General features: G+C 36.0%; 1 protein-coding gene across 1 annotated transcript in view; it reads right to left on the bottom strand.

The window, feature by feature from the left end:
- Positions 1–14655, bottom strand: part of LOC111086668 (SHC SH2 domain-binding protein 1 homolog A-like) — a 20815-nt gene extending 6160 nt beyond the window's left edge. Inside the window, exons 1-2 of the mRNA XM_022390454.1 lie at positions 12506–14655; positions 5509–5623 (exon numbers count right to left, since the gene is read on the bottom strand). Of these exons, the coding sequence (XP_022246162.1) occupies positions 5509–5623; positions 12506–12756 (366 nt within the window). The 5' untranslated portion in view covers positions 12757–14655. The remainder of the gene's footprint in view (positions 1–5508; positions 5624–12505) is intronic.
- Positions 14656–15483: the final 828 nt, after the last annotated feature.

Genomic DNA, 15483 nt, shown 5'->3' on the forward strand with positions numbered 1-15483 from the left:
ATAATAATTGAAATTTGACTGTATTTTACCAAATACTAGTCTACTAAAACACAGCCAACACAAGTTACTTTGCACAGACCAAAGATCAGTTTTATGTTATTTGATATGGTAACATGAGTGCACATGAGCCGCGTCATTGTAACTTCTGTTTTGTTAGCCCGGCACGGGTGAAAGGTCAATATAATAAAAATAATAAATATATATAAATGTAATATGTTATGAGATTTTAGCTATTTCTTCTAAATATTTATATTTTCGTGTAATAATTTGTGTTCATTCTAGAATGAAAGAAGCATAATTTATGTTTATTTCCTAATTTTTTATGGTGGTTGCGAGATCGATCAAATCTACCGAACTCATACATAGATTAATTACTGAAAATAACAGATAAAATATAAAGTTTTTCCTTAAGAAATGTTTGATAACTATCTGGACATTATAAAGATTTCACATGCAAAATTTCAAAATTTTCTAATTCATAAAAGTATTTTTAATCTTAAAATGAATATTACTTTGCATGATAGATAGACAGCTTGCAAAAATAAAAAATAGACATGAGAAAAACATTGTTTTATAAACCTTAAAATTTAATAAAAAAAAGTTATATTTTGCATATGAAAGCATTGTAATGTTTACTGATAATCTGCCAAATTTCGTTAACATTCGCTTACTAATTTAAAAGTTATAGCATGAGCTAGCTATTATGACCGAGCTCGTGCTGAAAGAGTTAATCAAAAATTATGATTTAAATGACTAATATCATGAACAGTGGTACCATTTCAGCAAAATCTTGGAGTTCCAGAATGTTGATGTGGAAACCTGACTCAACTGAAGACTAATGGCCAGAGATCTCTTGGGCATTGCAGTACACCCTCCACCCCAACAGAGAAGTTTTCATCAAAAGATGCACCTCCTTTGCGGAGGACGAACAGAGACACCAGCCATTTGTCTGCAGGGAAGGAGGAAAGGATACTGGGTAATCCAGAGGATCTCTGGTGAGGTTTCATTGAACCCGAAAGACCCACTGAAGAGATCGCATGTGGGCATAGCCAAGGGGAATAAGAGCCTCCAAGGAAGCCTAAGTCCCCAAAAGAGAAAAACATCTCCCGCATAAGCTCCATGGAATGCAGATGGAGGGAAGAAGCTGGGCCTGACTGAGAGATGGGAGTTGAAGAATACCCTAAGATGGACGAAGTACTGATCAAGATTGAGAACGGACTTTTCCATCCTGACCAGCCAATCCACCCATGCAGCCTCCTTGAGAAAAAACGGCTTGATGATGGAAGATGCCAAAAGCAATGGAACTAGAGGCAGCCAGTTTTCCATGTAATGATGGAAATGAAGCCCATGTAAATGAAGATGTTGGAAGAAGGCTTTGACTAGCCAACAAAAAATGTAGGGGGGGTGGGTCAAGGCCAGTCCAAAACTTATACGTATGGTCCATGTGGACGAAGCAAGGATAATGATGGAATGCTGGGGAAATGAGAATATGGAGGCAAGTATCTGACACCTCGAACTTTGTCTTCTACAGACCTGGAGTAAAAGCCCATCAAAGAGAGAGAGGAAAGACTTCAAGATAAACTGAAAAACTTTCAAACAGTGGTTCAGATAGGAGGGATCGATAATAGGATGCCATTCCCTGATCTTCTTGGGGACTACAAAAAGATGGGAGTAGAAACCAGGAAGAGTAAGAACTACCAGTTCTATAGCACCATTGAGTAGAAGATCCTGAACTACCTTGGAAGGACATTGGCTGAACAGTAGATCCCGAGGAGAGAAAAGAAACAGGAAAAGGTGATAGGGGAAGTGGTAAAAGGAAACAAAGGGAGAGTCCTTCTGATAAGATCTGAAGAACCGAAAGGTCAGTGGTAAGTGACTCCCAAATATTCACAAAAAGCAGCAATCTTGCCCCTACTGGAGCCAATCCAAAATAAGAGTCACCAAAATCATTGGCAGAGTGCGGGTCAGCAGTGAACAACAGTATGCTATGAAGGTGTGACCTATGAGGAAGGGAAATGAAAGAGGTGGCCATGACACAAGAATAGGAGCAGGGGAAGGTGTGATAAACGAGAGGCAAAGGAAGTATGTAAACAGACAGATCCCACTCTTTACTCCAAAGAGTCAGAAAGATCCCCCAAAATCATTTGTCATAAAAAGGTGCCCATGCAAAGAGGTGGGGAAGATGCACATGAGTTAGGAGTGTATCCCTACCTAAGAGACCCCAACAACAAAGGAGCCAAGTGTGGAGGGAAAGGGCCGAGGTAGAAAAGTGCACCAACTTGGAGAAGAGAAGGGAATGGGCATCTGCTGAAACCCCCAAGGGGAATTATGGATAACCTCAGACAAAAGGTAACAAAGGAGAGTTGTCAATATCAGGCAAAAGTGGGAAAACTGTGCTTATGAAAAATGCACAGACCCCTAGATGGGGAGGAAAAGGATATGCTGAACGATGGTACAAAAAAGCATGAGCCTCCATCATGCTTGGGTGATGCAGCATGCTGACCCTCAAAGACAGTTGCTGGGCAATAGGCTCAGCATGGACCCCAATGTCAGGTGAGGGAGGAAAGACAAAATACTTGACGGAAAGTGCTTCTGTCAAAAGGGAAGGGATTGGGTTGTATGACACAGAAAATAAAGACAAAACAGAATATACCTGTGAAACTAACTCTAAAAAAGGTCATGGTGCATCTATAGTTCAAGACCAAGGCTGTACAGCACAGAAAGGGGGAAAAAAAAGACTGTTCAAATCTTCATCATCCTGTTCCAGCAAGAAGGGGAGAAGTGGTTGATAGTAAGGAGACCAATCAGCCCACATAATTTGTTTTGTTTGTTTGAAGTTAAGTGCAAAGCTACATAATGGGCTATCTGTGCTCTACCCACCATGGGTATTGAAACTCAGTTTCTAGCTTTGTAAGTCTGCAGACATACTGCTGTGCCACTGAGGGACAAACCCACGTGAAGGAAGACATCTTGTGTTGCACAATGGCTAAAATATCCTCAGCCGATAACATCAGACCTGAAGCCATCATGTTAAGTTGTTGGTCATTAACTGTGTCTGAAGCTGTAGTAGTAATGACTTGGAACTGTGAATTCATAATAAGTCATTCACGGAAATTATTCAAAATGAAATTCACTTGAAGTACACAAAAAAACAAAGTCCAAATTGTTTTTGAAATCCAAGCAAAAAAAAATAAAAAATTTCACCTCCAAAAACTTTATACACTAAATTAAGTATAAAAAAAGCAACAAGTGAGACAACTGATCACTATCATGCCAAATTGAGAAGTGAAGCATAGGAGTCAGCTGCACTAGGAGGGTGTGTCACACTCCTACTGGTGGAGGGTTGTTGCATGCTTATTTTGATGCTACAGTGAAGCTAAACCATGTAGAGATTAGTGGGAGTATAAAGACTAGTGGCAGGCAAAATTTTTGTGCATATGGAGGGCAGTACAAGTTGAGGAAAGCTGTTTTTTGAGAAGAGGTAAGTTATCGTATCAGAATAAAATAGTTCTTATACCTTTTAAAATTACCAGTTTTTAACATAACTAGATAATTCATCACCATATTTTAAAGGCATACATTATGACTAAACTAGTTGCTTTTAATTAGGGGCATTACATCTTGAAGATGGTATTCTGTTGAAAATATTCTATATACTCAAAGTTGAAAGTGAATATTTTAATGATGGATACTTAAGATACCATGGTTGTTAGTAAATGTGGAAATAATACAGGTTAATAAAGGAGATTAAACATAATAGGGTCATTGTATGTACAGAAGTCAAAGTGTGCATACCCTGACCTTTTACAAAGGAGCATTCAACGTGGTATTTTGCATTTGGTGTTAAGAGTTCTGAACATTTTATGTTACCTTACATTACATAGCTGATTTCAAAACTATTCATGTCAGAGCAGAAAAATATCAAATACAATATACAGGGATACTGAAAGAACTTTAGATATACATGAACATCACCTTGTAATCAGACTTGTCAGAGTCAGAGTTAGAATGACTTTGGCATTTCACATACGTATCTTTAGCACAAAAAATTTAGAAACATATCCAATTTTTTGTGGTGATTTGTTTTTAGAGCAAAGCCACATTAGGCTATCTGCTGTGTCCACAGTGGGGAATCAAACCCAAGATTTTAGCATTGTAAGTCTGTAGACTTACTGCTGTCCTGTACTGTTGATTAAAAGTTTGCTGGATTTCATGAACATACACTTTGTAAATTCAGATGTAGTCAACACTAATTCTCCAATATGAGGTCAGTCTATTTGACCGACCCCATGCACATTCATTGGGATAAAACAGATTTGTACAAGATCTGAAGTCTCCTGCAGAAGAGACTTAATATTTAATTTCTGGAAGATAACTGATGAGGTAAAATATTTAAAAATTACTTTGATGGCACATAAATAGAGCTGGACAATTATCTCGATGAATTAACATCATTGATTACCTATGAGCATCAATTATATGTTAGAGTTACATAAAATAATCAATCAATTAATCAAAATTAGGATTAAAGTGATTAAGGTAACAATAATAATTGACTAATGTTTCCAATTAGTACTGTTTTTTATTTATTCCAACTAACCAGTAATCAAAATTATGGTTAAACCAATTATTGTTATGAAAATGATCAATTACTAGAAATTAGTGCTTCCAAATTATTACTGCTTTTGCATATTCCAACTATTGAAGTCATCAAAATATTGCCATTATGTTTGTTGGTTGTTAAACACAAAGTTGCAGGTATCAAATTTAGATTTTTAGGGTTCTGAGGTTGTTTTTCTTTTATCCATCCCATATAAAATTAATTGACTAGTTGAACATAACTAATTAATGAGCCCATCAAATGATCAATTTGTACATTTCACTAATCACCCAGCTCTACTACAGAGTTTTCAGCTTACAGATGAAAGAATGAAGTTTTTGAGTCAATTCATAATTTTATGTACTTTTAAACTTACATATAAATATATAATGTTCCTTGTGATATCTTTTAACTCTAGAATTATAAATAATGTCAATATGAACCACCATCAGATTTTTAAATAAATTTTTTAAAATTTATGTACCAACTTACAGGTGGGTCCATGAATTTGTTGGTTACAGGTTCTCTACTAGCAAAGGAGACACACACAAAAAATAATGTAAAAAAATACTTCGAAAAATATTGCAATTGATCCCACTAATAACTGTAGAGGTTTCTTGTGTATATCACATTAGTAAAAAAGTAATTCAACTTCACCCATTTTTTTACATTGTGTTCTGACAGGCAAAAACACAAAATTACTCAATATGATGCAATAAAACTGCAACTCATTTTTTTTTTCTTCACAAGAGTTTTACAGGGCAATAGTGTACATAACCAATACACTCTAGGAATTACAGCAACATTAATTTCTGGCAGGGTGGGAACTCATTATTCCAACTTTACTCAAACTTGATTAAACTACACAAAATGGGTAAATGTAGGATTCTATCTGACAGTTAGTCTACCTTTATCAGGCTCAGAGAGAAGCATGATGCCACAATGTGAGTCACTGGATCTAAGGACTTTCGCTGGTTTTTCTCAGGTGATAAATATGGCATGTCTTTTTTCATTACCAAACACCTAAAGATTTAAACATTATTAAGGCATAATTTAAAATAACATGTATCAATCTGTAATAAACTTTTACATTTCTTAGAAGAAAATGAGTTTCAAATAGGCACTTAACTCTGAACCACAGTTTACCTTTTCTCATTGAGAACTCTCTCCGTGAACACCTTGTGACCTAAAATTCTGAATGTCCTTGACACAATGCATTATACCTACCCATAGTATTTGCATATTCCCACCTTCTACACAGAATTTATGCATGCATCAGGAGACTACATAATTTCTAACTCCAGCTCAAAGACACATTTCTTATCGAGTCATGATGTGAAACCACAGATCTCATAGTTATGGAAAGTTTCCAAACAGACAGTCTTGCTTCTGAAACACAGTGTGCCTAATTACCCATACTCAAAAGGAAGAGGAATCCAGATAATATAACTGGTTATGAACAATGAAGCACTCCACCAATACCAACTGATGGCTAGTGGAGTTACACATGAGAAATAAAAAGCAGAATACAGACTTAAGTATATAAGATGGACTATATCTGCATTTGAGAAAGAGTGGAGAGAGCCTGGCATTTGTTGAGAATATACGATAATTGGCAGACTAATCCATTGTATTATAAAGACATTCATAAAAAGCATTTTTCCAAGCAGCATACCTAGTCACTCAGGAAGCTAGCACGTGTCCTACTAGACTGTGTAGAATTATACCTGGACCACCAAAGGTGGCATTAAAAAGAAAACAGTACAAGCTTTGCTAGATACCAAAGTACTGGTTATTGTGGAAGATTCTTGGTGGAGAAGATCAGACCATTTTCTCTTTCAGTAAAATAAGACTAGACAACTCTGAGGATAAAATATCCCCCTTCATTAATACAGAAACTACCAGCAAACAAAATAAGTTAGGTCACTGACTGGTCTAATCAGCAGGTAGGTAGTGTGAAGCAAATAAGGATGGGTTGAACAACTTGAGAATAGTGGAATGGAAACATCATGGATGAAAATAAGGGTAATGTACCCCGTCCAAGAGGGAAGATGAGAGACAATATGGAGATTCCTAACAATATCCCATCTGCTCTGTTATAATGCGATAAGTGATGTGCACACAGAGGTGGGAAGATAGGTACTTGTGGAGGCATCATCTGCCACCAGATGGCATCTGCTGTCCATATTCACTGAGCATGACCCTCTAACAGAGCATCAGCACACAATGAAGTATGGTTCAAAGACAGAGTTTTATTAAGAACTTAAGTAAGTGCTGATTTCTAACCATACACAGACTAGCTATCAGAGACAGACCATAGATTTTTTAAAAATTGGGTTTAAGTAAACAAAAAATGTATTGGAGTTGTCCATATAATGGACCTCATGATATTCTATAAAGGGTATACTGACTGGGAGGACATTAAGACATCACACAATGTTGAACTTGATGGAATGAAATCACAATTCCTGTCTTAGGTGACTGGGTACATCCTGGTAAATAAAAAAGTGAGAGAGTCAACTCATCAAACTACCAGGGGCTCATCATGAGGTAGATATAATATCAGATTAGACCCTCTAACATCTAATAGCTCAAAGAGGACAAAGAAAGAAATAATTACCCTTATGTGCAGCCAAAGTTTCAGGCAAAAATTCTCTGTCAGTATACAAAATAGAGCAAAGTGCAAAACGAATCAAGGGTATAAATATCTAAACATCCAAGCCAAAATCAAGTTCAAGAAGAAAACAGGTCCTGATAAGCAGATGATAAAGCAAACAAGTTACTAAAGACTCAAGAGGTGGAGCTAAACAATGCAAAACAAGACCCAAGTTGCAAGTTGGACAGTATCAGGCATGTGAGGACACTGAGGCCAAAATGCCTGGAAAAACTTGTAAGAAGTGAAGATGTACGTGAAACATTATGCAAACAAAATCCAGAAAATGTAGAGACAGTGATGTAATGAAGGTAAAGAAAAGTATTTTGGATTCATCCATATGCCAGTTTGTAAGATGTCCTCTAAAGGGTACCAAGACTGCAAAGCCAAAGACTAGACAAATGGCAAACTTGATGAGATATAGCACTAAAAGCATTTAGGAAAATCATGGTAAATATGACGTATCAGCTACACAAGTCCATTCATCAATGTGGAAGGAGTAAGATTCATTGTAAGGTATAAACAACCTATTCCAATAACATAGCCAAATGACAAATTTGATGAGATGTAACCTTCTGTACGAGAAATGGCAGCTCTGTAGCCTACAATAGAAGAAGCAGACAAGCCATGATCATGAAATAAGTACATGAAAAAGGAGGTAATCTGTTGAGATGTCAAAAAACAATAATCAGAATTACAAGATTGGTATACTGCCCGGTACACTGAAGAATGTGACAACATCTGAAGGGAATCCAGCTTCTCTAACAAAGGATTGCATAATAGTCAAACAAGAAATTACACATGAAAAACATTGTTGTGGAAGATGCATGTTTGATGCTTGCTTAGAAGACATTTCCAAAGATATAGTGGAATATGATCTTTCTGGGCAGACAACATAGTAGTGGAAATGATGGTTGAGTAGGCTAACATGGGTCAATAACAAGAACTTGATAATAGGACCAATTGAGCTTGTTCAATACCTGAAGAAGAAGACAAAGAGGAAGGCAGGCATAGAAAAAAAGATTCTCACAAGACTGGCTCAAAGCATTTACTGATAGAGAAGCTGACTTCAAAACTAGGAACCAGTAAAGCATCAGAAGATAATTTAGTGCAGTCACAAATATATTATCATAGGTTGACCTATTCGATAGCACAAACAGACAAATAGCAGAGGATGCAGGGTCCAACCTGTGTGAAGAAGTCGACAATCTTTGAAAAGAGAATCTGCTAGAATGTTCATAACACCTTGCACATAGCAAGTTTCAAGAATGTAGCCAAAGAAGTAGAAAGATGACAGTAGAATAAATACTGGGAGAGAGAGTCCCATCCTCCTCGTTGATATACATCACCACAGTCAAATTGTCTGTAACTACTAAAATGTAGTGGCATTGTAAAAAGAGCAGGAATTCCTAATGTCCCTGTTGAAATGCCCAAAGCTCTAACAAAGTGATGTGAAAACAAGATCTCTGAGGAGACCACAGGCCTGAAAGACATCCCCCCCCCCCAACACAACATCCATCCTTGAAGAAAGAGGCATTGAAGTAATAATGAAAATCCAGAAGGGGTGGAAGAAAAGGGGGAACCTACAAAGGTAAAGTTGCAAGTTAACCACACAGTAAACAAGAGTAGTAGGAAAATTTTCTAATAGACAAGAGAATAGACTCTACTAAGGGGCAATATCTCATTGAAGTTGTGTGATGTGAGCTCATCCCATGGGAATTACCTCATATGGAGAAACCATCATTCCCAAAACAAAGAGGATGTCTTTGGCAGATAGAGGAAAAGAGAGAAGTATGCACTTCTAAAACTTTAGGGATTACAAAGCCAAAGGAGATGGGTAGAGAATACCTTAATAAGTGTTGATCCAAAACCTCTGATGTACTAAACATTAAGCAGGCACAAGATGAGATTTGGACTCATGAACAATCCTTCCCAGAGATGAGGCAAACTAGGTGGTCAATAGAGCATGAGTCAGTGATGGAAAAGACGATGTAGCTAGAATACTGAAACTATCAATTTAATGGCACAAAAAAAAACTAACTGGAAGACAGGTGAATCGGGATGTGTAAATAAGCAACTTTTGTCACCCAAAAACCATGATGAATGGTCTTGAAAAAAATTATCAGGTACCATCTTCAAAGGAGGAACATCTAGATCTAATCCTGGTCTCCAGCCTCCAATTTCTTTGGCACAACAAAGAAAAAGATGAGAAAAAAAACCATGGACACATGAAGTATAACTTCTTTAACCCCTTGTTTCATAAATGGTTCAAAATTTCTAGATCCAAAATTTGAATAGACATAGTAAAATAATGACGAAATTGAATAAAAAGAAATATCCATATTGAAGAACCTAATGAATCCAAGGGTCCAGAGATTAACAAATGATCTGATATGGCTCCCCAAGAGTCAATGAGTTTATCATAAAGACCTATCTCACTTACACTGATACTAGATGACACAAAAAAGTACAAGTAGATATAGCAAGCACTTATGAACATTAACCATTAGTTTCTGGATTGGATGGGGGATGACAATCAAAAGCAAAACAAGATGCTAAAACCTAATCAACTCCGGCTGGCATGCTTCTCCTGAATGGAAAAACCAATGAGGATGAAATACCTACAAAGACAAAACAATTCAGGGAAGTCATATCTTTATTTTTGATGCCAACTACCTTGCCATACAGTCCAATGGGCTAGTGTCAAAAAACGTAAGCGCCATATGGTAATAAAAACAATATCAGTGAAACCCACAGGTAATGGAGACTGCCAAGTAGATATATGATCCTAATTGAAAATAATAAGAAAAAGAATAGCTAATAATAGTTCTGAAAAAGTCTACATACAAAACAAATCAAGCCAAAACAGTAGTGTGTCGTGCAGCCAAAACAACTTGCAGGACACACACACGAAGGATAATTTAGCACTTTTTCACTTTCTGTAGCTCGGACTGTGGTAATCCAAACTATCACATATTTTCAGTGGATGTACTCTACTGGACCCTTATTTCAGATTCCAAATTTCAAGACAATCCATTAAGTAATATACGAGAAAAAATTTTGACTGAATGTTTTCTTTTTTTTTTGCACCAAAAGTACACTAACTTTTTTTGATAGAAAAACATATTTAACTTTCATGGATTTTTTTAGAATTTGATACACTGATAGATCTTTATAACATACAATTAGGTGTCAAATTTGGTCTAAATATAAGTCGTAAATGCAAAGTTATTCAACAAAAACTGCTCAATTGTGCTCACTTATGCAAAAAGTGAGCTAGTAGTCTGAAATTTTTACTACAGCTTCAGCTAAGAGTACAGGTGGAAACTTTTAGTTTTTTGTCATTGAGATTAAGGACGTCTGATTTATAGCAGTAAAACTATAGGGTAAAAATACATACAGACACATACATATTGGTTAGGCCAAGCAAACTAGATTAGTGGTTTCTAGCTCAAGTTTTCAAAAGAATCATATGGGTGGATGATTATTATTGATTATTCATTGCTAACTTTTAAGCACATATTTGTTTAATTTTATGAAATTCCCTTAATTAAAGAGCATTTGGCATTACATGATATTAGTGTAAATAATGATGCTTGATACGGCTGTACCGAGTGCATGTGGGTGATGACAAGAAACTGTTAATCTAGTTTCTATAGTGTTATTATAACAGCTATTAACACTGTTTTAGAGAAGAAAAACTACCATCATATATTTTATAAAGAATCTGGTTGGTTCTATAAAGTAAAGGTCTGTTCTGAATAATAAGGTTGCAATCCTAAAGCTAATGTTGATTACTATCAAGTGTCACTTTTTCTTACTTGCTGTGGTTTGTTGGTGTGTATTGACAAAAAGTTAATATCTAATCAAAAACACCTTAAGAGTGAAAAAAGTGTGGCCAAAAAAGGATTGAGCACATTTTGTTTTACCCACCATCATGCTCCAGGTTGAACAGAAAAATCAGACTGGCTACCTAATGAGTGAATATTTACTGTAAAGTTCTTATCAATGCTATAAGTGTAGCTATCAGTTTGGTCACCAATTTTGATTTCTTTCCTTTAAGTCGCATGCTCAGTCCTTTTTTGACTGCATCTTTTTTCACACATAAGGTGTTTTTGATTAGATCATAGTACACCAGGCAGAAAAGTAAAAGCCTATTTGGAACACCTCCCCAAAAATCAAAACAGAGGTGGAATATGAAGTCTATTAATATTGGATTAAGTACTAATAGCATCCACAACAATCTGAGTATCAGGATAGGTGGAATAAATAATAAATTCAAGTACTGAACCACTTAACATGATACAAGAACATTCAGGTGTAACAGAAAAGACAAATAAGACCAGAAGTATAATCAGGATCAGAGCAAACAGATAAAAGTTGTTCTGCAGACAATGAAGGTAAATAGGCCTGAATAAAAGATCAATCTTATTGAAAAACAAGAGAAAAATGGTGAGTGTAATGCAAATTGGGCAGCTAAACACTCATGGTGGGAAAGAAGAGCTTATATAAGATCCCCTGCTACTTGTACAAAATGCCATGCAGAAGATGGAAGAGTGGAGAATTATGGATAAGTGATGCATTCTCTGCAACACGTAAAAGACATTCAGAAATTCTGAGTCACATGTTTTGGTGACAGCATGAGAGGAAACTCAACAAAGCTTTCAGCATTTCAGAGGTACGACTTGCCGATTTAGATTATTCTTAACACTTCTAGATTATATTTCTATTAATATCTTAATCCCCATAAAAATATTATTAGATCTAGAAGTACAAGTTAGATAATATATTGCAAATAGTTAAACTAATGTAATGAAGCTGGCTAGTATGGGTAAATTTCTAGAAAGTTTTAAGTAGATCTGTATTGCAAAGGATGCACATGCATGCTAACCCTGCCATCCTCTTGAATCATGTGAAATAAATAATGCTTAGAAACCTTGGAAAGTAGTAACAGACAAAAACTTTACAACAATGCAATAAAAAATTATCATATCATATTATACTAGCTGGAACAGTGACATACAACATTACAAGGTTATTATAACAGCTGAGAAAAGGCTTAAGATTATGAACACTGCCTATACAAATGACAAACATTAATACCCATAATCTAGCTCACTTTGTACCATGTGCTGTTTTGTTTCCATAAGAACAATCTACAAATATTATCTGTAATACAGTTTTCTCTTCAATCTAGAAACTGATTGTTTTTACTAAACTACTACAGTGTATGACTTATCAGCATTACAGACCTCACTAGAGGGTTTTCCAAAATTTCCAGCTCCTTTTGAAACTCATCCAGTTTCATTCGTAATTCTATGGAGTGAAGAACATCCTCTTCAGTTAGCTCAGTTTCCGAATCACTGACATTCATCTCACAATGAAGGTTTTCCAACTTTTCTTTTACTTCCCAGGCCTCTTTAAGGATAGCTGCAGCCTTTGTGGCCACAGCTTCTGGAACTACTTTACTCTTCATGTCAAAGTAGCTTTGAAAAAAAAACATATCTTAAAGATACAAGCCAAGACAGTACAATGGACATTTGATCTATTCTCAAGGAAACCAATTAACTGGTTTTTCTTTCATTAGTAAATATTCATCACATATAAATAAGCACTGAAGGCTATGTTATTTCATTTCCTAACATTTCTGAACAGATAGCAACAGACAGCCTACAAAACTATAGTTCACACAAGTGAATTTAATGTATTAAACTTGGAGGGTTCTATTGTGTTCATGTTAGAAATTATATTAAGTTTTATGACATTTACAAATGGTAGTTCTATTGTATTCACATTCGAGACTCCTAATATATTAAAATTAAAAAGTTCTATTGTGCTTACGTTTACTGTACAATTATAGTTCTATGACATTCATACTGGAAGAATTTACTGCATTCATGTTAGAGGATTATTCTCTTCTATATGTACAGAATAATCCTCTAACATGAAACTGAATGAAGTCCTACTGTTTCACAATGAAGAGTTCTGCTGTACTGACACTGAAAAGTGATTGATTTACATAAGATAATTATACGCAACATGTCCTGTAATTGTTCTTTTCAAATTATGGTTTTGTTCACGCTTTGTTGAAAGCTAGTCTGAGAATACTAGCTGAGGTCACAAAAAAAAGCATATGTACTAGTATCATCATCATACGATAGAAAACTGGGGAAAAAGTCTTACTCAACATATGTTACGTAAAAAAAGGTTGCTATTATTTGCTTTTACTTGTCTCAGAAATGTTACATTGTTGTTATAAAATGTGTTTAAATACTAACCCCATGCACCAGAACCTTACATCCTGAAAACAGATCAATTTCCAAAGCTCTTAATCTCCTGTACATGAAAAAATTGTACCTTGTTAGTTTTTGCACACTAACAATATCTGTATTTGAATGATATCATCTTCTTTTACATTAGGTAATCAATTAAGTTATTCCAAAACCTCAGCAAATAGATCTCTCTGATGCTCATATGACTGACATGAGGGTCTTGGTAAAACTGGCATGTACTTATTATAAATAGCTTTTAATACCAAAATGTAATACTTACATACAGTCTTACTTCTTGCATCACATCATATTAGAGCCCAAACATAAAAAAAAGGAGTGTGGAGACAGTCACACAAACAATAAAACAAACACTCAAGCACACTACCTGAAAAGTAGTGAACACTGACCGATACATCCTACAAATACACAAAGATCAAGTATCACCTCAGTCAACAGGGGTTCTGCAAGAGATGACATCCAACAGTGACTGTGGAATCACGGCTTGTTCATAACCCAGCTGAAGGGTGAAATAAAGAATTTATGGTATTTTCTGGTAAAAAAAAAAAAATTGCCTATTTTTGACAAGTTTCAGAAACATGGATCCACAAATAACTACAGATTCATTCAGGAAATAGGGATAGTGATTTTTTATTTAATAACTAAGTCTTCCTTGTGTGTTTGTAAAATAATGAGACTGGACAAAGTTGAAAAGTCTTTATTATTGCACAAAAAAAAACAAAAACATAGCATATGTACTTCTGCACATGAAAATAATCACTTCTACTAGGCTGTGCTTAGTCCCACAGTTTTCACTTTAGGGATAGACTTCCTTCGAAATAAATACATTGATCTTAATTCTTCACTCTATAACTTCCTAGTACAACTGGCTAAAGAAAGTGTGTTGTAATTCAGCAGGTGAACTTGTTTTCTTTGTTCAGTTGGCAGCATTACCTTGTGACCTTCGTTTAGTGATTGCCATACTTCGCCAGCAAAAGAAATTACACTGCACATCCATTGAACCCAAATTCTATATATTACTGCAACATCCTCTTGATCAGGGTAGGGTGCGTCACACCATAATCAGCGAGTCGATTCCAGTCCAAAACCACAGGAGGAGAATCCCGACTGTTTTCACCTCAAGCCCAGGAATCAGAAGGAAAATTGCACTTCTGTTCCAAAAACCCAGACAGTGCATGTATGCAGACCCAATACATCTGGGAATTTATCATCCAGTCTGTGGTGTGAGGACTTATGGTGGCTGGTCCTGCTCCAATCCAATACCTGATGACCCGGTAACTGACATCCAGATAGAAGTAGAATGAGAGATCTCAGCTGTTTGGGTGAACTGTATGTGGTAGATTCATCCAGTCCAAACCAGGCAGCATCAGGAATTATATATCCGATTGGTGGTAAGAGGAGAGTACATACAATCTACACCAACAGAACACTACTGACCTACTCTCAACTGAGTGGAATTGGATACACTCAAGAATATGCCTCCATGGTCCACCACCCCAGTGGATAGGAGCTAATAAGTGTCAAGGGCTCCTGTACTCACTCAAATGGGGTGAACAATGCAGTGGGGAGTCCAGAGGAATGCAACACCAGAGAAAGTGCTATGAGTGACCACATAACCCGATACTGAAAAGCAGACTGTTACCAATTTATTCAGCCAGGATCAGAGGGATAAGCAGCTATCCCAACATTGCTATATTCACGATAGTCCATGAGTTGGTAAGGTCTGGGACAGACCTTATTTATGATGGAAAATCCTGTGAAGAAACCTCTAGTAGTCTTGCAGAACACCCCATCTCAACAGTGAGCATTATAGACCTTAACCCTATCACCCCGCTATCCTAAAGTATGCATGACACAAGGTTTTAGTGTCTTACATTCAAAATTTTATTAAACTACTTTTTGTTTATGTTATACCAATTAGAATAGCATAAAATCTTAGC

Source organism: Limulus polyphemus, unplaced genomic scaffold, assembly GCF_000517525.1.
Source record: "Limulus polyphemus unplaced genomic scaffold, Limulus_polyphemus-2.1.2 Scaffold48, whole genome shotgun sequence".
Lineage (NCBI taxonomy): Eukaryota > Metazoa > Arthropoda > Merostomata > Xiphosura > Limulidae > Limulus > Limulus polyphemus.